The sequence below is a fragment of the Macaca thibetana genome, chromosome 12, assembly GCF_024542745.1.
Source record: "Macaca thibetana thibetana isolate TM-01 chromosome 12, ASM2454274v1, whole genome shotgun sequence".
Taxonomy (NCBI): Eukaryota; Metazoa; Chordata; class Mammalia; order Primates; family Cercopithecidae; genus Macaca; species Macaca thibetana.
This window is the reverse complement of record NC_065589.1, coordinates 59,861,958-59,884,706: the sequence shown is the minus strand read 5'-3', so window position 1 is coordinate 59,884,706 and position 22,749 is coordinate 59,861,958. Positions and strand designations below refer to the sequence as shown.

The 22,749-nt window shown below is 37.9% G+C and overlaps 2 protein-coding genes across 5 annotated transcripts in view; one reads left to right on the top strand and one right to left on the bottom strand.

The window, feature by feature from the left end:
• Positions 1–17,333, bottom strand: part of NCKAP1 (NCK associated protein 1) — a 113,121-nt gene extending 95,788 nt beyond the window's left edge. The window contains exons 1-3 of one of the 4 annotated variants that reach the window (XM_050752213.1): positions 16,473–17,333; positions 2,197–2,214; positions 1,024–1,134 (exon numbers count right to left, since the gene is read on the bottom strand). In XM_050752213.1, the coding sequence (XP_050608170.1) occupies positions 1,024–1,134; positions 2,197–2,214; positions 16,473–16,580 (237 nt within the window). In that variant the 5' untranslated portion in view covers positions 16,581–17,333. The remainder of the gene's footprint in view (positions 1–1,023; positions 1,135–2,196; positions 2,215–16,472) is intronic. The other 3 variants (XM_050752214.1, XM_050752215.1, XM_050752216.1) reach the window with 3 other exon arrangements.
• Positions 1–22,749, top strand: part of NUP35 (nucleoporin 35) — a 283,449-nt gene that overhangs the window by 145,333 nt on the left and 115,367 nt on the right. The gene's annotated exons all lie outside the window — the stretch shown is intronic.

Below are 22,749 nucleotides of genomic sequence, written 5' to 3'. Positions count from 1 at the left end.
CAAAGGCTAAATACAAATCTTCAATGAACATACATGATTTGAGAAAACAAAAAGGTGACAATGTATCTTTTTATTTTTAAACTAGTCAAGTGCAGTAGTGAGAAGGGGGCAAAGAGTAGAACAAGGAGCTGGATCTGTAACTGATGGGGAACAATCAATTGAGATAACTCACTATTTTTGGACCAGCTGACAATATATCTTTTCAACAGAGCTTCTCAAAATCGAAGATCATATGTGAGAGGAAATTTCTAAACTAAATTTGTACGTAAAGCAAAAGAGGCAGCAAAGATAGTAACAAGAAAATATCAGAGAAAAAAAATAAAAAGAGAAGACAGGCAGAAAGATTCTGAGTCAAAATTTATATGAAAATACCACACTGAGGCGAAAAATAACTAATTTCCCCAAAGTAGTTATTCATAGAAATTATTATAAAGATATGTAAACATATCAGAAAGACTCTGAATATGACCATTCTTCAGTATACTAAGAAAAACTTTCCCACATGAAAAGTAATATGAGGATAATAAAGACCCTAACACAATCATTTTCTTATACTATTTAATCTTTAGAAATCATTATCAATTACAAAAATACCAGAAAAACAAATACATTTTAAAACTAAACACAGCTAATTACTTAAAACAACAGAAGCTCTATGAAGACATTTACTAACTTCAACAGGAAATTTATGACTATAAGAAACAAAAACATCCCAAGTAGTCACACAAGAATTTGGAATATATACATATCTATTACCTTACTCTTGTTGCAATTTGAAAGGGAATAAATATATAGGAATCTAAGATCTTATCTTTTCTGTAATAAAGTGGCAATGTCGATAAGAGTTATTTTTCCTGGTCTCAGACACAAGAATATTGTCTCAAAAAAAACTCTTAAGGTATATAATCTGTATATCAAAATGTTAACAATTAGGTAAAGAAGAGCTACTATAAGCACTGTGTTGACCACTGTTTATCTAAAAGATGGTTAAAATCAAGTAATAGAAAAATTTAGATAACTTACATTGTTGTTGCGGGTTTCTACAGCAGGGAATTTTCTGACTATGAATTTCACAGCAGATTCCAGGTTTTTGTCGATAAGGTAGGATGGTTTTGCCTTGGGGTCCCCACATGCCTATAAAACAACAGTAATAAAAAAAGTGAAATGCACCCTTCTTCTAAAATCAAAAATAGCAAATCTGCAATTAGAAATTAAAGAGATATTTATTGTTTTTGGTGAGCAGGTGATAAAATGAATAGGCAAAGTGCAGGGATTGTCACAGCTGAAATATGCAATGGGAGACAGTACAGAGATGTTCTTCTACTGAAAAAAAATGCATGGAAAGTTTCAAAGCAGTTAGCGCAGAACAGCAGTGAAGGAAAAAGCTCAAACCTAAAAAAAAGAAAAAGAAAAAAAAATTCTTGGTTTGAGGTAGGATTGTATTCATCTGAAGCTAATAAAATATTACAAAATTAAATATTCAGTAGAGTACTAGACATGTTTCTTTCTAAGTGTTATAAAATAAAAGCTTATGTTTAAATGTCTTTTCCAAAATGTTTTCCTCATTCACTTGAAACATTTTAATACAAGAGCCCTAGTTCAAAAGAACTGGAAGCTGCTAAAATTGTCTTTATAGTGCTAAGGTGTGTTGCCTGATCCTCTGAGTATCTGAGTTACAACACTGTTTTCCATCATACCAGCAGCACTTCAAACAATGAATCTACATCTGTTCTATATATCATAAGCACAGAACAAATGGATATGTTTACATTTTGACCATATCAGCAGTACAGCATTCTCTGCAGTAAACCGTAAGGCACTATACAAATGTAAGGTATTATTATTAGAAAGAACTTTCTACCTGAACTACTACAATACAGAATATAATCTTGAATACTGTTCTTGTTTCATTATGTGACACTTAATTAACTGCTTCCTAGTGAGATGTTATTCCTTAGGGAATTACTAAAATTATAACATTTCTATTTAACTTCTTTTTATTGCGTTTTAAAAAGGATGTGTCCTTTGAAAAGTTATATCTGTCTGCCATGTGTGAGGAAATACACTACTGCAATTTTATATTTTTCTATTGTTTACTATGGCTATGTTGTGGATTGCAGAAAGAGAAGTTATGAAACATGAAACTGATCTGAAAGCGGGCAAGCGGGCAGAGGGAAGGTGAAAAGCTTTGCAAACCTTCCAAACTTGTCCTTGCTGGGGAAGCATTGTAATAAAAAGAGAGAAAATTACGTGTAAACAATGATTGTCAAACTATGATACACGTTTCAGAAGAAAACTTATGCACTGCAGACTATGAAAACCAGAACAAGATTAGAATTATATGGTGCTACAATTTTAAAGGTATTCTAAGTAGCGAGTTTTAGTATAAAATAAATTTATAGAGTTTATACTATTCATATAAATACTACTGTGTACGTGTACAATCAGGTCAGTTTCTTGGTGCTCTTTCTAAACCAACTTAAAATAATACTAGAAAGAAGGAAAATAAAGACTACATGCAGCTATAAAAACAGGAGCAAAACCATCAGTGAAATTTTACATACCTTAAAAAGAAACGGTAGCCGAGAATAAAAATAAATCGTTATTGGATGACTTTTGTATTTCAGCTCAAATTGAAACTATTTTTCAAACATCACCTAACTTCCTACCACGCCAAAGTATAAAAATCAATGTTAACATTCCTACATTTTCCAAATGGAAATAGGAATGCAGTAAGAAAGCTCTTAATTCTCAAATATAATGAAATAAAACAAAATCTTAAGAAATGTAGAACTTCATAATCTTTAACCAGATTGACATTACTACTATGTATATTCCATTTCAACATCATAAATATTAAAATATATCCAACTTTCCTTGAGTAGACTATCATTTCTTTAAAATATTCTTTTTTTTTTTTTTTGAGACGGAGTCTCGCTCTGTCACCCAGGCTGGAGTGCAGTGGCCGGATCTCAGCTCACTGCAAGCTCCGCCTCCCGGGTTCACGCCATTCTCCTGCCTCAGCCTCCCGAGTAGCTGGGACTACAGGCGCCCGCCACCTCGCCCGGCTAAGTTTTTGTATTTTTAGTAGAGACGGGGTTTCACCGTGTTAGCCAGGATGGTCTCGATCTCCTGACCTCGTGATCCGCCCATCTCGGCCTCCCAAAGTGCTGGGATTACAGGCTTGAGCCACCTCGCCCGGCCTAAAATATTCTTAAAATCTTCCAATTTAGGCCGGGCGTGGTGGCTCAAGCCTGTAATCCCAGCACTTTGGGAGGCCGAGACGGGCGGATCACAAGGTCAGGAGATCGAGACCAGCCTGGCTAATACGGTGAAACCCCGTCTCTACTAAAAAAATACAAAAAACTAGCCGGGTGAGGTGGCGGGCGCCTGTAGTCCCAGCTACTCGGGAGGCTGAGGCAGGAGAATGGCGTAGACCCGGGAGGCGGAGCTTGCAGTGAGCTGAGATGCGGCCACTGCACTCCAGCCAGGGCGACAGAGCGAGACTCTGTCTCAAAAAAAAAAAAAAAAAAAAAAAAAAAAAAACTTCCAATTTATATTCTTCCCCCCAAATATTATATAATAGCTAAGAATAATAACCATATAACTAAAAGTTTGCCCAAACACAAATAGCTATAGATTAGCATTGCCTTACATCAATCGCATAATAAAAATCAAGTATCATAAACATGCTTGAGGTAGTGCAAAATCCTAAAGTGATTCCAAATTATGTACAGTTTTTTCATAAGTATTATCTTTCATATTCTAACTATGGAAAAATTTAGCTATCCATTCCTCTATTAGGGACTACCACATACAATGAAAATGACAGATCACCATATCCATTTCCCACAATCACAAATTTTACTGTTTAAGAATGTAAACATATAAACAACTTCTTTGGTTGATAACCAAACAAGCGTGTGTGTGCGTGTGTGTGTATACACACATATACATATATAAATGAGCAGCTCTTCCTTCTTACACTGAAAACACAAAAGAACAGAATTTTATTTTGTCCGAGTCCAGTGGCTCACACCTATAATTACAGCATTAGGGGCTAAGGGGCTTAAGCCAGAAGTTGGAGACTAGTCTGGGCAACATAGCATGACCCTGTCTCTACAAAAAAAATGTTTTACATGAGGTTGTAGAGAAGTAAGCTCAGGGCTTTAAGAGAAAAAAAAAAATTATAAGGGCGTGGTGGTGCACAACTATACTCCTAGCTACTTGGGAAGCTGAGGGAGGAAGATCACTTGAGCTCAGGAGTTCAAGGCTACAGAGCTATAATCACACCACTGTACCGCAGCCTGGGCCACAGAGTGAAGCTCTGTCTCTTAAAACTAAAAAAATAATAAAAAATAAATAAATAAAGGACCATATAATCTGCTTTCCCTGGAATTGATTTACCTTTTACCTTTACCACACTGCTCAGTAGACATTATCTAACATACTTAATTGGGAGGCAGTATGCCTCAAAGGTTAAAAACAAATATTCTGGAATAAAACTGGCTGAGTTTCAATTTTCATGACTTACTAGCCATGGGACCTAGAATATATTACAAAATATCTCCTAATCTATGTTTCTTCGCCTGTAAAATGGGGAAATTAGTACTTACCTCACAGGGTTATTACAAGGACTAGGAGATAAAGAATCCATGTAAAGCATTTAGCAAAATGATAAGCACATAAGTGCTCTAAAAATGCTAGCTGCTTTTTAATAATAGCTATAATGATGATAATAATTATCCAAGTCTAATATGAATAGTAATCATAGTAGTTACAGTCTTTATATCATAATATATATAGAACTAGCAAGTTAGTGTTAACTTTCTCATGCAACTATTAAACACAATTCTCTCTCTCAATCAAGTATTTCCTTTATTCAATTCAAGCCTAAACATCTAAATATAGCCTAAACACAGTCTAAAGTCTACATTTGTTGTAACTGTACAGAGTTTAACCTAATTGTTAAGAACCTGAGTTTCAAGACAGGCTGTCCATGTTCAAAATCTTGGCTCCATCACTTAACAGCTCTGTACCCATGAGCAAGTGATTCTCCCTATCTGTGCCTCAGTTTCTTCATCTGTTAAACGCATAATAATTACAACCTATGCTAAAAAGTTTTTATGTTCACTACATGAAAGTGTATCTGAAGACTTTATAAGAGTATTTGGCATACCAAGAGCACCCAAAAAATGCCAATAAAAAATAAGAGGTTAATAGATACAGAAGTACTGGGCCCCATCTTATCTTTTTCTAAAATCCACTTACTTGATGTATTTGCTTAGTAACAAGAGAGACACTTGTATGGGGAATACTTAGGCAAAAAAGAAGTATATGAAAAAAATAAACTGACGTGACTAAAAGTTATCAGCTAAATGAAATATATCCTGGCAAAGAACCATAACAAATAATTCAGGTAAGAAGGCTGATTGGGCATGGTGGCTCACAACTGTAATCCTGGCACTTTGGGAGGCTCAGGTGGGAGGATCACTTGAGGACAGAAACTAGAGACAAGCCTGGGCAACACAGCAAGATCCTATCTCTACAAAAAAATTTTTTTTTAAAATTTTAAGGTTTCCTACTATACTAAAACAGTATAGCAAAATTCCAACTAACCAGAAGTTATAGTTTATAAAAATTCATCTTATTCCCCACCCAAACTCAAAAAACTTTCATTTTGAGGACAAAAAAATCACAACTTGCAGTTTCAGAAAACAGCCTGCTATTGGTATACTTGAAACCATGTATCTTCCTATTACATCTACAACATTACACAAAATTAATCCTTAACTCAAAGTCATCGCCTTTTGAACTACCAAATTTTTAAAAACTAAATACACTATTATATTTAGTTATCAAAACATTTTAGACTAATATATTTCAGAAAGGCTTACCACAAAGACTTAATCAAAGATTTAACGTATTACCAATTCAATTAAACATCTGAGCATTTCTATTCCCCCATACTCCCAAAAATAGAAAAAAAGGAAAGGTGAATACAATGTAAAATGATGTCTGAATCCCTGAATTTTATAGCCCTACCATAAAAAACTTTTTCAGAGAATTGATTAAAAGAGGTATTTCACTACACAGAAAGAAAACTATGTATAAAGTACAGAATTGAAAAATGAAAACTTCCCCAAGTACCCTGTTTTACTTTATCTTGAGTCAGCATATTTTCATAAAACATAAAATACTATAATTTCAAATTTCAGAAGATCTAAAATAAATTTAAGTATTTATATAGTTAAATTTCCAGTTCTCAGAATTGGAACTTTATTCTCCATGAATATTCTAATTATAATCTTTTAAAAGTTAGGACTATTTAATGTGGCAGATAAAATTATAGTAATGTTAAAGGATACACTTAAACATAATAATTAAAAGTCTTGTCTCTTGGGTCCAGTGAATAATAGCCTATATGACCTTAGGCAAGTTGCCTAACCTCTCAGCCTCAGTTAACTAACCTATAAATTGAGGATATTATTACTACCTACTGCATAGGGTACACTGTTAAGATATTTAAAAGATAAGATACACATAAACTGTTTATTTTGGTACCTGGCACACATGTAGTTAATAAATAAGTTCTAAATAATTTTTTAAATAAAACTTCTTTATATACATGTATATACATAGTGAGTTCTCAATTACGGAAACAAGATTTTCCATAAAAACAACTCTAGGCTGGGCTCAGTGGCTCACGCCTGTAATCCCAGCACTTTGGGAGGCCAAGGCGGGCAGATCACGAGGTCAGGAGTTCGAGACCAGCCTAGCCAACATGGTGAAACCCCGTCTATTAAAAATAAAAAAAAAATAAAAAAAATAAAAAAGCCAGGCATGGTCTGGCGCCTGCAATCCTAGCTACTCGGGAGGCTGAGGGCAGAATCGCTTGAACCCAGAAGGTGGAGGTTGCAGTGAGCCAAGATCGCGCCACTGCACTCCAGCCTGGGCAACAAGAGTGAAACTGTATCTCAAAAACAAAAAAAAATTATAGGTCAGTAGTCAATTCAGTATCTCTAAGTTCCTTTTAAAACATAAATCTGATGTTATTAGTAAAAATAAAGGACAAGGATGTTTCAGAAAACTATACAATATATTATCTGGGCCACAAAACAAACATCTTTGATTAGAAACATCAAGCCTAGACTCTATGCCATTTTAAAATATGACTTTAAAACAAATCTTTCTGCCACTCTACCACAAACCCCCGTACTGAGGCCTTTCCTCAAGCTGTTACAGCATAAGATTACATACCACAGCTTAACTTTACGTGGTTAATGTTACTGTTTTTCCAAGAACTTACCATGATGACAAAAAAATAGAGAGAGAGATTTTTAAAATTCCTCTATCTATTCATAAGAGATTAAGCAACAATCAAGACACAAAAAAACAGACTACTCAGTAGCTCACACCTGCAATCCCAGCACTTGGGGAGGCCAAGGTGGGAGAATTGCTGGAGCCCACAAGTTTGAGACCCTGTCTCTACAAAATATTTATTTATTTATTTATTTTTTTTTTTTTTTTTTGAGACGGAGTCTCGCTCTGTCACCCAGGCTGGAGTGCGGTGGCCGGATCTCAGCTCACTGCAAGCTCCGCCTCCCGGGTTCACACCATTCTCCTGCCTCAGCCTCCCGAGTAGCTGGGACTACAGGCGCCCGCCACCTCGCCCGGCTAGTTTTTTGTATTTTTTAGTAGAGACGGGGTTTCACCGTGTTAGCCAGGATGGTCTCGATCTCCTGACCTCGTGATCCACCCGTCTCGGCCTCCCAAAGTGCTGGGATTACAGGCTTGAGCCACCGCGCCCGGCCAAAATACTTAAAAATTAGGCAAACGTGGTGGTAAATGTCTGTGGTTCCAATGACTGGGGAGACTAAGATGGAAGGATTGCTTGAGCCAGGGAGGTTGAGTCTATAGTGAGCCCTCTTCACAACCACTGCAAACTCCAGCCTGGGCAAGAGTGAGACCCTGACTCGAGGAAAAAAAAAAAAAAGAGAGAAAGAGAGAGAGAGAGAGAAAGAGAAGGAAAAACAACAACAAAATAATCAAGATAAAGGCGTTGGAAGTAAAAAGAACATTTCCTGTGCAAAACACTTGTACTTTAGAAATTATCTAAACTATTACTCAACAGAAAGGAAAGGAGCTTCTGAAAAATTAAGTAACTTGATCAAGATTTCACAACTACTGACAGGATCTACAGAGAAATTCGTACCTGATTCCAAAACACTAGAAAAGCTTATCTAAAAATATATGTCCCCTCCCAAAAATAATGTTTAAAAACATGCTCCACTTATTCAAAACTTCAGCTGCTAACCTCAGGAAGCAGTTGCTATCACAGTAAAAATCTGATCAGTTCAATCCGTTTTACTTTTCCGAGACAGCATCTTGCTATATTGCCCAGGCTGGACTTGAACTCATGGTCTCAAGAGATCCTTCTGCCTCAGCCTCCTAAGTACCTGGGATTACAAGCATGCACTATTACTGTGCCTAGCTTCAGTTTTATTTTTTAATTTCTATTCTAACTCAGGAATAAAACACATTTCTTTGCCAAAATATGGAAGAACAATTATTTTCTAGTACAATTCTGGAAAAAATGCCAAAATATGGAAGAAAAAAATGATTTTCTAGTACAACGAATTAACTGAAAAAATATGAACAATATCTCAGGGGTCAGAGTGAGAATGCTATTTGTGAGAGCACAGAAGCCAGCTCCATCTGAATAATGTCAAGGATGATGAGGAAAACACAAAATGTGGCCAATTTATACTAGAAAGAGGAATTTAACTTTGACTTAATAACTAAGAACACCACATATTTTGCAAAATTGAAGGAATAAAGGGACAAAGATTCTTCCCGGAGTTTTCAACAAATTGAAATTAAAATACCTAGAGGAAGAGTAGACATTACCTGAAATTACGGAATGTAAAAGTAATATATACCTATCATTATTTTATGTTCCAATTTTTTAATAAGGAAAATATTACAGTATGAAAATTGTACATAAGTACTGGAAAACCTATCAAGAGCAAAATAAGACTCAAATTCATCAGTAGTTAGTTTTCCGATTATTTTTTTCCTCCTGTGTTATGATGTATATTTTGGCCAACCGATCTGCTTTAAGTTAGCACTTTCCCTCTATCTTAGCTAGGTCAACAGAAAAGAGAGCAATCTACTGCTAATAACTTGGATTAAGAGGCTTGATAACAAAGTATACTGAAATTATTGGAAATGCTTTCAAATTAATGTAATTTATCAATAACTATCTCCTAATTGGAGTCAATAATAAAGATCTAAAAATACAGAAATCACAGTTACTGTCCTTTAGACACAAGTTCTGAGAAAGTCATGAACTTGAAAAACTTCAACCCAGTATACACTTCAAAATTCTTTTTTAAAAATTTTAGTGACTCAAAAAAAAAGAAAAAAATTTAGTGATTCAAATGAGTTATTAATTACCATTCCATTTACAAGAAGATATATATGTCACTGTTGCCTTTAAACAGTTTTTAGCTTCCAATATACAGGATCATCTCAGTTTATGAAGCAAAGGTATTTCTGCAGTTTTTTAAAGTATATATATTGTCACACCTTTGCTGTTAAAAAGAAATTGTTATTTAAAGGACTGCTGTGGAACACATACTTCTGAAATACAAATAGTTATTTTGTCTTAGCAGTAAGTAGAGATCAAACTATATCAGGCAGTAAAATAGAATAGTTAGGAATGTTTCCTAAAAGGTAGTCTTGAGCTTAATTTAATCTGGGGGTAGGGGGGAATGAACATTTATTAAGTGTCCACTATGTTCCAAGCCCCAGAAATAGAACTAGTAACAACAGCCACCATTTATTCAGCTCTTACCCTTGTTACAAGGCACTGTACTAATACTTCCTATGGATCAACTCATTTCATTCTCCTCTTAACCTATGAGGTTAATAAAAGTGCATTCCAAAAACATCAGATAACTGGAACAGCTATTTAAGATTACAAAAGTTAGAATCAGTAAGACGAGCATGGCTTAGAAAGCCAAAAAATACAGCTTGAAGCATAACAGAAGCTGAGAGCAAATAAGTACCATGGAGCTGGTTTTGCTAGTAGAGAGCCAATGTGCAGCCTTCCAGAAATTTAGTTATAACTCAGACAACTAAATTAAATCACTACAGTTAATAATTAGCAGGAAAAGAAATTACAGGTATTTAAAAACTTACATTTCACTTATTTCAGTAGTTAACACCGGAACTATTTCCGGGATTTTTTTCTGTTCAAGTAAGTCTGGGTCAGGATCTAGATGTAAGGAATTTGTAAAAACCTTCCAAGATGATTCTATTATGTATCCCTGGCTAAGAATCACTGATCTCCTCACTGTAAGTAAACTACAGCCCAGAAAGGTTAAATAATTTGTTCAAACTAAAAAAAAGTATCAGAGCATTATCTAGAATCTAGCTCTCTCAACTCACAGAATATTCTGCAAGTAAGGAAAATGTTTAGAAAATAAGTGAAGTTTAGAGGTTATTTGCCGGCAAGAAGAGCATTACTATTTTATACTCTTACACAGTCATGCATTGCTTAATGTCATCAAAAGATTCTGTCATTGTGTGAACATCAGAGTGTACTTACATAAACCTAGATAGTATATAGCCTACTATACACCCAGGGTACATGGGATATAGCCTACTGTTTTCATGCTACAAACCTGTACAATGAGAATACTGTAGGCAATTGTAACATAATGTATTTCTGTATCTAAATGTATCTAAACATAGGAAAAACACAGTAAGAACACAGTATTATGGGACTACTGTCTATATGCAGTCCACCATTTAGGTGTTATGTGAAATATCATTATGCAGTATGACTGTATTTTGTTATCTTTACACAGATGCTCCTCAACTTAACAATAGGGTTACATTCCAATAAACCTATCTTTAATTGAAAATATCATAAATCAGCCAGGAAAGTACTCCCAAAGAGTACTTTGGGAGGCTGAAGCGAGTGGATCACTTGACCCCAGGAGATAGAGACTAGCCTCGGCAACACGGTGAAACCCCAACTCTACCAAAAAAAATACAAAAATTAGCCAGGCATGGTGGCATGTGCCTATAGTCCCAGCTATTTGGAAGGCTGACGTGGGAGGATTGCCTGATCCAGGAGGCAGAGGCTGCAGTGAGCTGAGATCCTGCCACTGTACTCCAGCTTGTATGACAGAACTAGACCTTGTCTCCAAAAAAAGAGAAGAAAATGCATTTAACACACCTAACCTACCTACTCATAGTTTAGCCTAGCCTACCTTAAACACTTACATTAGACTACAGTTGAGTAAATCATCTGGTAATACAGTACACTGCAGAGTATCAGATCACAAGAAAGTATCATACCACTTCCTACTGCATGCCATAGCTTTTGTGCCAACAAGAAGTCAACAAATCGTTAAGTCAAACCATCACAAGTTGGGGACCCTCTGTATATTCTACTGAATAAAAACTCTGCAATCGGAAATAGTAACTAGTTAGTCTCTGTCAATGCCTGCCTGAAGTTTCTATTCATACTTCAAAACCAAGTACAAACGTCACTCTCCTCTTTACCATCTCTCTCAGATTGTAATCTTTAACTCCCTTCTCAACACTCCCACAATCCTACTTACCCACTGCACTTTAGTTAAATATCTATACATCTCTCTCCCCACTAAGATACTAACTTCTTGGCAGTAGAGACTTCATCTTAATTTACCTCTATTTCCCCCATGCCAGGGAACACATTCAATAAATGAAGTGTAAATGAATAAATAAAAGGGAAAACCTCAATATTTGAGAGTAACTGAAAGAATAGCTCATATGATGGCTTACAAAACAGTTTTACAGATGCAATTTCATTACTACCTAAAATAATCAACTATGCAACAACGAAGTATTTTCCAGTATAGGTTCTTCTACTTAAAATAGGAGAATCATTTGAAACCGTCATATACACAACCCTACTTACAAACTAACAATTCAATAGCTTATAAAGTTATAAAGATGGGCAGACAGTGAATTTTTGAAGTCACTCATTTATGTTATTTTTTTTTTTTTTTTTTTTGAGACGGAGTCTCGCTCTGTCGCCCAGGCTGGAGTGCAGTGGCCGGATCTCAGTTCACTGCAAGCTCCGCCTCCCGGGTTTACGCTATTCTCCTGCCTCAGCCTCCCGAGTAGCTGGGACTACAGGCGCCAGCCACCTCGCCCGGCTAGTTTTTTCTGTATTTATTTAGTAGAGACGGGGTTTCACCGTATTAGCCAGGATGGTCTCGATCTCCTGACCTCGTGATCCGCCCGTCTCGGCCTCCCAAAGTGCTGGGATTACAGGCTTGAGCCACCGCGCCCGGCCTCATTTATGTTATGTTTGAGTTTTTGACAATAAACATATATTCCTCTGGTAATCATTAAAAAATTTTAAAGCTACTTAACAATTCCATAAAGGAAACAAAAGATGGATTATTTATCACTGCTACTTAAAAATTAAAAACAATTATTTTTCCTAAGCATCTTTGGAACATGCTTCTGCATCTGATTGACTAAAAGAGAAAATAATGCCGTAAGTGGAAACAAATACAATGCTGAAAGGTAAGACTAAAACCAGTTCCCCTCCCTTTACCCTGCACTGCTCCCTTCACAAACATTTTTTCTTCCCCCACTAAATAAGCAGATACCAGCTAAAGACCTTCAATTTTACAATGCCACTCCTGTTAAATTTTTCCTTAGAAAATAAATTTATCCAAAATCAGAAAAGGATAGGGGAAAAAAAGAAAAATATTCCGCCAATGTTTTTAAAGAAGTAAAACTGCATTTAAACCACCACAATATTCCATTTAAAAAAGTTTGTAAGAGTTGTATGTTTTTTTTTTTCTTCCTCCTTTTCTGTCCTTTACAGTCCAGGCAATAATTTAACAGAAGGAAAAGACACAAGTTATTAACTGAGATGTTTTTAATACAGAGATCAATCTCATGTTGGTAATGGTGGAAGAAAAGAAAGGAAAAGGAAAAAAAGAATGAGTAAACCACACACACAAAAATTTAACTGAGCAAAATGTTTTCTTTGGGTATTTGGTATTTGGCAGTTTTGTTAAACAGCTATATAATTTCAGAAAAACAAATGTTGCCCAAAAAAGATGCTCAGATTCCTAAATACTATTTTCACATATTATCATCCTCTATCTTCAGAAGCAATTCTGTGAAGTAGGTAGGGCAGACATTATGCTCCCTATATTACAGAAAACTAAACTGAGTTCAGTTACTGTTTAAAATGAACCATAATTTCTACTCTACTACTTCATCATAAACTCATAAAGACAGAGCTGGAATAGACTTTAGTGTTCCTTTTGCAATTAATTTTCCCCATGTGACAGATGAGGAAAAGTGAAGCTCAAGAAAGTCAAATTACTAACCAAAGTTAGAGAACTGTCAGTGACAGAAAGAAGATTGGAATGCAAGTCTCTCATCTTCTGGCCCAGTGCTCTTAATCCCACCACTACACAACCTGCCATGCTAGAACCTTTAAAAATGTTACAAGTCTCTACATAAGTGAGGGACATTATTAGGTCTGAAAAAGGGAAGCCATATATTTAAAAAAAAAAAAAAAGGAATTAAGCAACAAGTTAATTTAAATGTAAAGCTACCAATCACCTTCAAGACTTTTCCCTAAAATTCGCTTTTATGTGTTCTTACATCCTCCATCAAACTACAAGTTCCCTAAAATTCCCATAAATTGTAAATATTAAGCTCTCAAAATTTTTGACTGATGAAATTTTAAAAAACCATTCTTCAGTAATCAAGCTCCAACTCCCCTAGTAAGCATCAAAGCATATTATTGAAAATAGTAAGTTATTTTAACTCTTTTTCACTGTATACGTTCATTAAAACATTTCCACGGTATACTTCCAATTGAAATAGAGTAAAAAGATCCGGTAGACAATCACATGCATTAATGAAAATGTGATAATTGATTGGCAAACATGTATTATGAGGTGGAAGGTTTTTTTTTTTTTTTTTTAAGGACTAAAGGAGGTTGAGAGTGAAAAGATTATGTGGTTTATAATGCAGTAAGAATGTAGACAGCATGAACCTAATAAACACATGGTGAACAGATCTTACTCACTTCTTTGGCAAGATATTTGAACAAATGTTTCAATCCCTAGCCAGCTGGGAAGATATGCCAGACTCACAGACAATTCTATAGGCTGAAAGATCCAAAATCTTATCTGATTCATTTACATGCAAAATTACACAAAGGGAGCAAACCCAAAGCTATTATTATTAAAACTAGAGCACACAGGTTTCGAGAGAGAGGAGGGAAATAATTCATTCATTTCAACCTGGCCTAACTGAAGGCCTCCAGTATCAGATAAGGCCCTAAATACTCTAGTATTTCAAAAATTACACTGTCCCTGCCCAGAGAAAATTCTCAAGCAAGGTAGGCAATGTATTTCTTAAGAAACTAAAAATATAAGGTAAGTGCTAAAATATAACGTTTCAATAAATCAAAATATTTGACATGGATATAATAATGATCACATTCAACTCATTTTAACTTTCACAAGTTCAATAATACAAGAGCCTGAAGCTTCTCAAAACAGGAAGTGAAAAAACAGTGCTTTTGAGAAAAGGCAATGAACTGGAATTACAAGAGTTCAAATGCCTAGAATTTCATTTAATCTTATTTATGAAGGTGGGATATTAAAGCTTGATTGCATTTATCCTATAAAAATGTTTAATGAATGCTTAGAAAAGGTATTTTGCTCAAATACCCAAATCACTTTTGATGTTACTCTCACTTCCTCTTTTAGAAACCATCATAACCATTTCCTCTAAACCACAATACCACAGGTCTAGTAACTTTCATAATGTTTGACTTGCTCGTTTTTTCGACAAAATTCATATAGGAATTTCCAAGTTTTCTAAGCAGCATAATCTCCCCAAACAGTTCAGGTCAATGCAACCTCTAAGTAATACTATTTAAAACTGAATTATTCCTAACCTATATAAATGTATAACCTAGGCTCCTTTGTAAATGCAGAGGGGCTTCTTTGTCATGACACTGAGCTCCTGCCACATAAAAAGTAACAAACTGAATAAGCATGTTGCAGTTACTCTCCAGATAGCACTGGGTTTAGAGTAATCAATCCTTGCAATCAGGTGAGCAACCAGATTTTGTCCTTACCCAAAATTTATCATCATTAAACCAGGACACTCTTTAGAATTAGTGTCTACATCAAATTGTAAAAATAAATCAATTTCACACTCAAATCCTTGGATATGAATTTCCAAAAAAAAAAAAAAAACCTTTCTTCAGAAGCCCTCTCAACCTACAATCTATGGCTATGATTAAAAGGTAACATTCATGACATATTAAAAAGCCAACAAATATAGTTATGAAGATATGACATCAAAGACACATTGGAAACTCAATGGATCTAAACTTTCCAAATATCTCTTTTTCTCTTTATCAAATTGTTTAAAACTTACCAACCTTGCTTTAAGAGGAAAGAGATTTTGTTGTTTTGTCCCAGGATAATGAATGTAACATCTGTTCTATCTTTACACGGACTTTTCTAAACTTCCAGTGGTCTTCCACTCCTTACTGTACTGAGGACATGTAAAAGCCTTTACATGGGCTTATTAGCTATAGTTGCTCAAATTATCAGACTATGCTATAAACCAGCAGTAACTGCAACATTTCTACGGTTTTTATTTTGTACAGACACCGAACTTTAAGAAATGGTATTGGAAAATCTAACATGAGGAGGAGTACAGGGGAAAGAGTAGAAGGTTGTTATTCCAGTTCTAGTGACTCACAGCCTAGAAGCATTTCAGAAAACTGGTTCCACCCTCACTTCCCCCTCCTCTCCACCTTCAAAATGAAATAATCCCAAATCGTCAACACACTCTCAATGGCTTTTTATTTAGCAATCTGAAATAAAGTGGCAAAGTGGAGGGGATACCGGATTCATCCAATCAGCCCTTCCCTACCCACATTCCCACACCAAAAAATGGGGATGTCGGCAGTAATGCCTGTTCACTGCTGCCATCTCCGCCAGAATATGGAACGCTCAAGTTTTCCTATCCACCTACAATTTCGCCCACCCACCATCCTCCCTTTCCTATGGGCCCCGTCCCGGGGGCGGGGGTGCCGAGGAGGGGACAGTTCCCGGCTCCCAGCGGCTCCCCCACCCCATGCCGGGCCCAGCGCCGGATCCCGCCGCTGGGAGCCGGGAAATGGCTTCTCTGCCTTCGGCCGGCCGGCGAACCACCGGGAGAGGCGCCCGGGACTCCGCATTAGGCCGCGGCGCATCCAAGCGACCCCGGGCCGGGCCTGGGGCGGCGACGCCGAGATTTCTGCACCCGGAGCCGCCCGCCGCCCCCCGCCCCCACCCCATGGCCTCCCTTGCCCTTCATCCCTCCCGGGCCCGCCCGCCCCCGCCGCGGCCTCCCCGGCCCGTGCGCACCTTCTTGATGTTGTAGAGGCGGGTGAGCATGCCGACGCCCCGGTCGTTGAGGATGGTGAGCTTCTCCGCCAGCTTCTGCTGACTGGGCTGCAGCACTGAGCGCGACATGGTGGTGCCGCCGCCGCCGCCGGCCGCCTCGCGCCCAGTCACTGGCCCGCGGCCTCCGCAGCAGCCTCCCTCGGGCCTCCTCCCCTCCCGCCCGCGACCTCCGCCTTAGGAGAGCGCGCCCATGGCCCTCGCGCCCCAATCGCGCGCCGGCACCAGAGAGAGCCGCGGCGGACGCCTCGGAGCCCCTTCTCCCGCAGCAGCCCGCGCCCCGGCAGCCTTCTGCCTTCCGCCCGCCGCCCTTCCGCCCCCACCCCCGGCGCTCTCCGCCCCAGCCCCCAACGAGCCGCCTTGCCCGGCTCCTCCACTAGGTGTGGCGGCGGCGGCGGCGGCGTCGTCTCCGGCGGCTGAGAACGAGGCCGCTTCCCGCAGCCCCGGACGGGCGCTCGGTCACCTGATCGGCAGCGCCGGCGCCCCCGCGAGGCCGGACTGGGAACAGCGGCCTGCGGGCCCTCGGCCTGGCCTCGCCGCCGCCGCTCTGGCCCTGGCCCTGGCCCTGGCCCGGACCCCGCCCACTACGCCTGATGCCGGGATGGGAGTCCCAAGCAGGGACGGAGTGGGGTCGCGTTCTGCGCTCTTTTCACTTCGCCCCACACCCCTCTCCTTCAAGTTCCCAAAAGTTGCTTTTCCGCACCACCCTCCTAAAGAAACCAGCAGAAACTCTGCTGGGAGGTGGGGTGTTTTCCAGGCGAGTTACGCTTAAGAGTGGGCCGGTGGCTCCAAGCGCTTTTTCCTCCCACTGCTTGACAGGCGCTCCCCGCAGAACACAGCAGATGTGCTCCGCGAGGCGGGGATCGCCTCTGCCAGCCTCCCCAGCCCATCCTCAGTCTCCTCGCCTGGAGCCAGTTTGTGAGAGAGGAGGTCGGAAGTGAGCGTAACTCAAGTTCTTGAGATAACCACAATCTAGACTTTGTCGGCGAGGAGCACCCATCCGGAGGAGAGGCAATAGGTCCTGGCATGTGGAAGGCAAAAAATAAATGTTTGTGTAATGCATAAAGGAATCGCTCCCATTTTTTTCCAGCCTCCACCCTAAACCCCACTTCTTGGAAACACTCTTCTTTGCCATCTCATTTTTTTTTTCTCATCAATTTCTTCTTAGCTGCACTCCAAGGCTACTCCCTTGTCAAATGTATTAGACATGATTCCAAAAGTGAACTAATTGAGGACTTACGTAATTGGGGTGAGAAACTTCAGCCAAGAGGACTCAGGCCTCTGATATTTTTGGCTTTGCCTTCTCTCGATATGTTAATCTTTTATATTATATTCATTAATTTTAAGTGAGTGACAAAATGTCCGGCCACATTTAATAAGACATTCTAAGAGTAATAAGCCATCATTGGATTGATCAAAACACTTTCTGAAAAGGAAATTGTAATGAATAGCTTTAAAAAATGTTTACTATTTACTATTCGTAAGAAGTCTTCATTTTAATATTCCAACAAGAAAGAGGGAGTGGACTGAATGGATTTAATCTAAGGAGCATTTAAAAGAGTCCTGTTCCCACCAAAAAAAGTCATAATCATACCTGCCAGTGTGCCTGAAATTCTATATACAAAGCTGCAGTACCTTGAATGGATGCTTTGTACCTAAAGAGTCTTAAAAATACAAACAATTTATAGATATCATCTATCAAGCTATTACTAGTCATTAACTGATCAGGGAATTTAATTTATCTGGTTACTTCTCAGCCTGATAGTTAACGTTTTAATTTAGAGGAGGCAAGGTTGCGGGTCCTGGAATAGTAAGGGCAGACCTGACAAAGGGAGGCTTCAAGGAGGGGTTTGGGGTAGCCAGATAAGAAAATTTAAAGATGCTGAACATTGGGGGAAATATGCCCTCTTTTAGGGAGACTACAAATAGCTAATTCTAGACACAGAATTACAGAGTGCGACCAATAAAAGATTGTCTCATTTTCTAGTTTTTAAAAACTGCTGTATAGGGAGAACAAGAAAATGACACTGTATTATAAATTTGAACACAACTCTTAAACTCCCCAAGAAAAACTATCATGTTGCCATATGAACTTGAATACTAGTAGCTGCTTGTAACTCAGAGAGTACCCAATAGGAGAACGCTGTAGATAGCAGTCTCATTATTCAATATTTATTGTCACTAATTTACAGACATACTGGCCCTAGACTGTAATGAAACATATCTATTTGAGTAAAAGAGATTAGATGTAGATGAATTACAATTTTTGTCTTTCTCTATATTTTGCATTAAAAAGAATTTTGTTATTAAGATAGTAAGTGTATGTGTATTTTTTTTTTAACTTTTTAACTTTTTTGTGGAGACAGGGTCTCCCTATGTTGTCCAGGCTGGTCTTCAACTCCTAGGCTCAAACTCCATCACACGTGTAACCCCTCACACTTTGGGAGGCCAAGGCAAGAGGATTGTTTGACGCCCAAAGTTCAAGACAAGACTTGGCAACATAAGGAGACCCTCATATCTACAAAACTTTAAAAATTAGCCAGGGATGGTGGTGTGCCTGTGGTCCCAACTACTCTGGAGGCTGAGGTGGGATGATCACTTGAGCCCAGAAGGTAGAGGCTGCAGTGAGCTGTGATCACACCTCTGTACTCCAGAGTGACAGAGCAAGAGCCTGTCTCAAAAAGAAAGAAAGAAAGAGAAAGAAAGAAAGAAAGAAAGAAAGAAAGAAAGAGAGAGAGAGAGAAAGAAAGAAAGAGAAAGAAAGAAAGAAAGAAAGAAAGAAAGAAAGAAAGAAAAAAGAAAGAAAGAAAGAAAGAAAGAAAGAGAAAGAAAGAAAGAAAGAAAGAAAGAGAAAGAAAGAAAGAAAGAAGAGAGAGAGACAGGGAGGGAGGGAAAGAAAGAAGGGAGGGAGGGAGGAAGGAAGGAAGGAAAGAAAGACCGATGAGACAAAGAAAAAGAGAAAGAAAGAAGAGAAGAGAAGAGAAAGAAGAGAAGAGAAGAGAAAAAAGAATTGGGGCCAGGCGCGGTGGCTCATGCCTGTAATCCCAACACTTTGGGAAGCCAAGGCGGGTGGATCACGTGAGGTCAAGAGTTTGAGACCAGCCTGACCAACATGGTGAAACCCATCTCTACTGAAAATACAGAAATTAGCCGGACATGGTGGTGCATGCCTGTAATCCCAGCTACTTGGGAGGCTGAAGCAGGAGAATCACTTGAACCCAGGAGGAGGGGGTTGCAGTGAGCTGTGATTGCACCACTGCACTCCAGCCTGGGTGACAGAGTGAGACTCTGTCTCAAAAAAAAAAAAAAAAAAAAAAAAAAAGAAAAGTAAAGTAAAGAAAAGAAAAGAAAAAAGAAATAGAATAAAGACTACATCATCCATCATCCAGCCTCCCTTGCAGCTTATGTTCTGGCCAGTAAGAGATAAGCTGTCAAGAACCTTCCTGAAGAGACTGTTGCTGCTCTCCATTTGCCAGTTCTTCCTCACTTCCTTCATTCTGCCACACCTAACAAGGATGCAATGACCACTATCTTGGACCAGGAAGACAACAGCCACTCAGTAAGGGTGACAAAACATAAAAATGGAAGGTGTATGTGGACTTCTTAGAACACAACAGCCATATCAAACTCGGCCTGTCTATACCTGGTTTTGTATGAAAGAGAAATAAACTTTTAGCTTTTTTTATTTGTTTTTTTTTTTATTACTTACAGCCAAGTGTGATCCTCAATAATAAGTTTCTGTGGCCAACATTATAATATCTCTACTAAGAATAAAATAGGGGATAATAACTAGATTTAATAGTTACAGTTTTTGCACTGTGTCAGATGTTGTTACCATTTGAGCTACATTTTCTCATTTACTTCTCTCAAAAACCTTCAGAGATATTATCATCTTTAATTTTACAGATGAAAAAAACTGAAATGCAGATCTTTTTTTTTAATTGCCAAAGATCACGCCCATAGAAACTGGTAAAGCTGGTATTGAATCCCTCATCAGTCTGACTCCAGAGTTCATGCATGCTCGTAACTACTGTGACAGGACAGTTGGATGGCACTCCATTTTTCATGCATCCAGTGAACTTGATTCTGTAGTTTTCTCTAGAGTCCTATAACCCCTGATTAAACCTCTATAAACAGTTCCTTCACTTAACTTTCTTCAATTCACAGTTAAGAGGCTGCCATATATTTTCCTGACCAATACACCAGCTCCTTTAAGTGGCTTTCTTTAGCTGTGCTTTCTCCAGAAACTAGCGTGAGAATTATTTCTATAATGCCTTTTGCTAATCATAAAGAATGTTTATGGATTCTTTTTTTAAAATCACTTAGTTTACCCAACCCACTGTTGCTTCTCTATATAAGGCAAGAAGTGAGAAAAACTGATTAAGGACATCTCTATGGATTCTTAGGATAAAGCCCTTCGATTAGGAGGTCTGCCGTCAAAGGTAGTGTTCCACTTGATCTTAAAGACAAATATAATGTTTTTCCTCCCATTGAACTTCTAACCAGGTATTACTACCTAAGTATGACTAGAAATGTCTGAACAAATTTCTCTTTGAAACAGCCTGGGAATTGAGAAGTAGACATAGTAATTTTGTCTGTCCTTCAACCCTTCCTTTGGGAAGCCGCTACCTTCTGACAAAATTGAATGCAGAAAGAAAAAGGGCTCAAGCTATGGAAAGAGTCAGACATAAATGAATAACAAATTAATAGAGCTTTTCAAGGAATTGCCATTCTAAAAACTTGCATTTGGTGAGACCATAATGCAAACAGAGGAACCAACTCTGGTTGAACAACAGTGGAAAAGGACAATATATTTCCCTGTAGTTTAACAGTAATTCAAGTCCTGTTCTTCTGCCTAGCAAAGACCACAAGGTATGACATTTATTCCCCAAAAAAATTTTAAGAAAGAGAATGAGGAAAAGACGAGCAACAGTATGCCAGTATCTGTAGTAAATGAAGGAAGGAGTTAAGACTTAGCCAGAGATTGCAACTCAGTAGAGCAGAAGAGTAACTGAGACCGGCCTAAGGAAACATGAGATATCTCCAGTAGTCAGTAGAAGAGAGGCCAGAAATACAGCTGATCTGAAAAGTTAAAAAAATAAAATAAAATAAAGAATTAATTACAGCCTTGATCTTGACCACTCACATCCAATTAGATTCATCTTATAGTCTGCCTAATCTTTGGTAATATAACTCACACATGTTTATTTGCACCTGCTCTACAAAATTATAGATTTAGCTTTCCTTTTTTGTTGTTTTTGCTTTTCTTTTTGTTTTAGAAATGTTATTTGGCTAGACTTATGCATTAATAGTATATGATGGAATATGTATCAGTGAATACAAATATTGGTTGATCATTTTAGGTTTATAATTTTTTAACATTAAAATGCTACATGGAAAATAGGCAATATCAATGGTAGAACAAAACCAGTTGGAATACAGGGTAAGCATTTTGATGATACCAACTTTCAGCCAAACAAAAATAATCTATTTACATTTTTACATTTGATCTACTCCAGATCAAACTTTTGAATATTCTTTCAAAAATTTGAAAAGATATTGAATCTATTGAACTGGACCTCCAAGGAGAGGCCTGGCATACAAATTTGAAGTTATCAGAATTTCGATATTATTTGTAGCCATGGGAATAAATTGAGATACTTTTTGGAGAGTATTTGTTTAAAAATGAAAATAGTGTGTAATAGAAAGGAAGAAAGGAAGAAAGGAAGAAAGAAAGAAAGAAAGAAAGAAAGAAAGAAAGAAAGAAAGAAAAGAAAGGAAAGAAAGAAAGAAAGAGAAAAGAAAGAAAGAGAGAAAGAAAAAGAAAGAAAGAAAGAAAGAAAGAAAGAAAGAAAGAAAAAGAAAGAAAGAAAGAAAGAAAGAAAAGAAAAGAAAAGAAAGAAACCCATGAGGTAGAAGCAAATCATAAGCAAATGGCATCTCAGGAGGTCAGGAGCCAGGGGAAGAAAGTATTTCAAGATGATGTGGTCAACCAAGTTGACTAGTGCTGAGAAATGGAATAAGAAGTAAACTAAACAGAAAAGTACTCACTGAATTTGGCAACCTGTAAGTTTTTGGTACTTTGAGAAGAACAATTTCAGCAGAATGGTAGAGGTTAATTAAGTATAGGATGGGAGAAAGGGATGTGAAAATAGCATATGTAGATAAACTTTTTGAGACTTTTGATTGTGAAGGGAACAAGAGAATGGGCAGTAACTAGAGGGTTAAGGGAAGGTTTTTA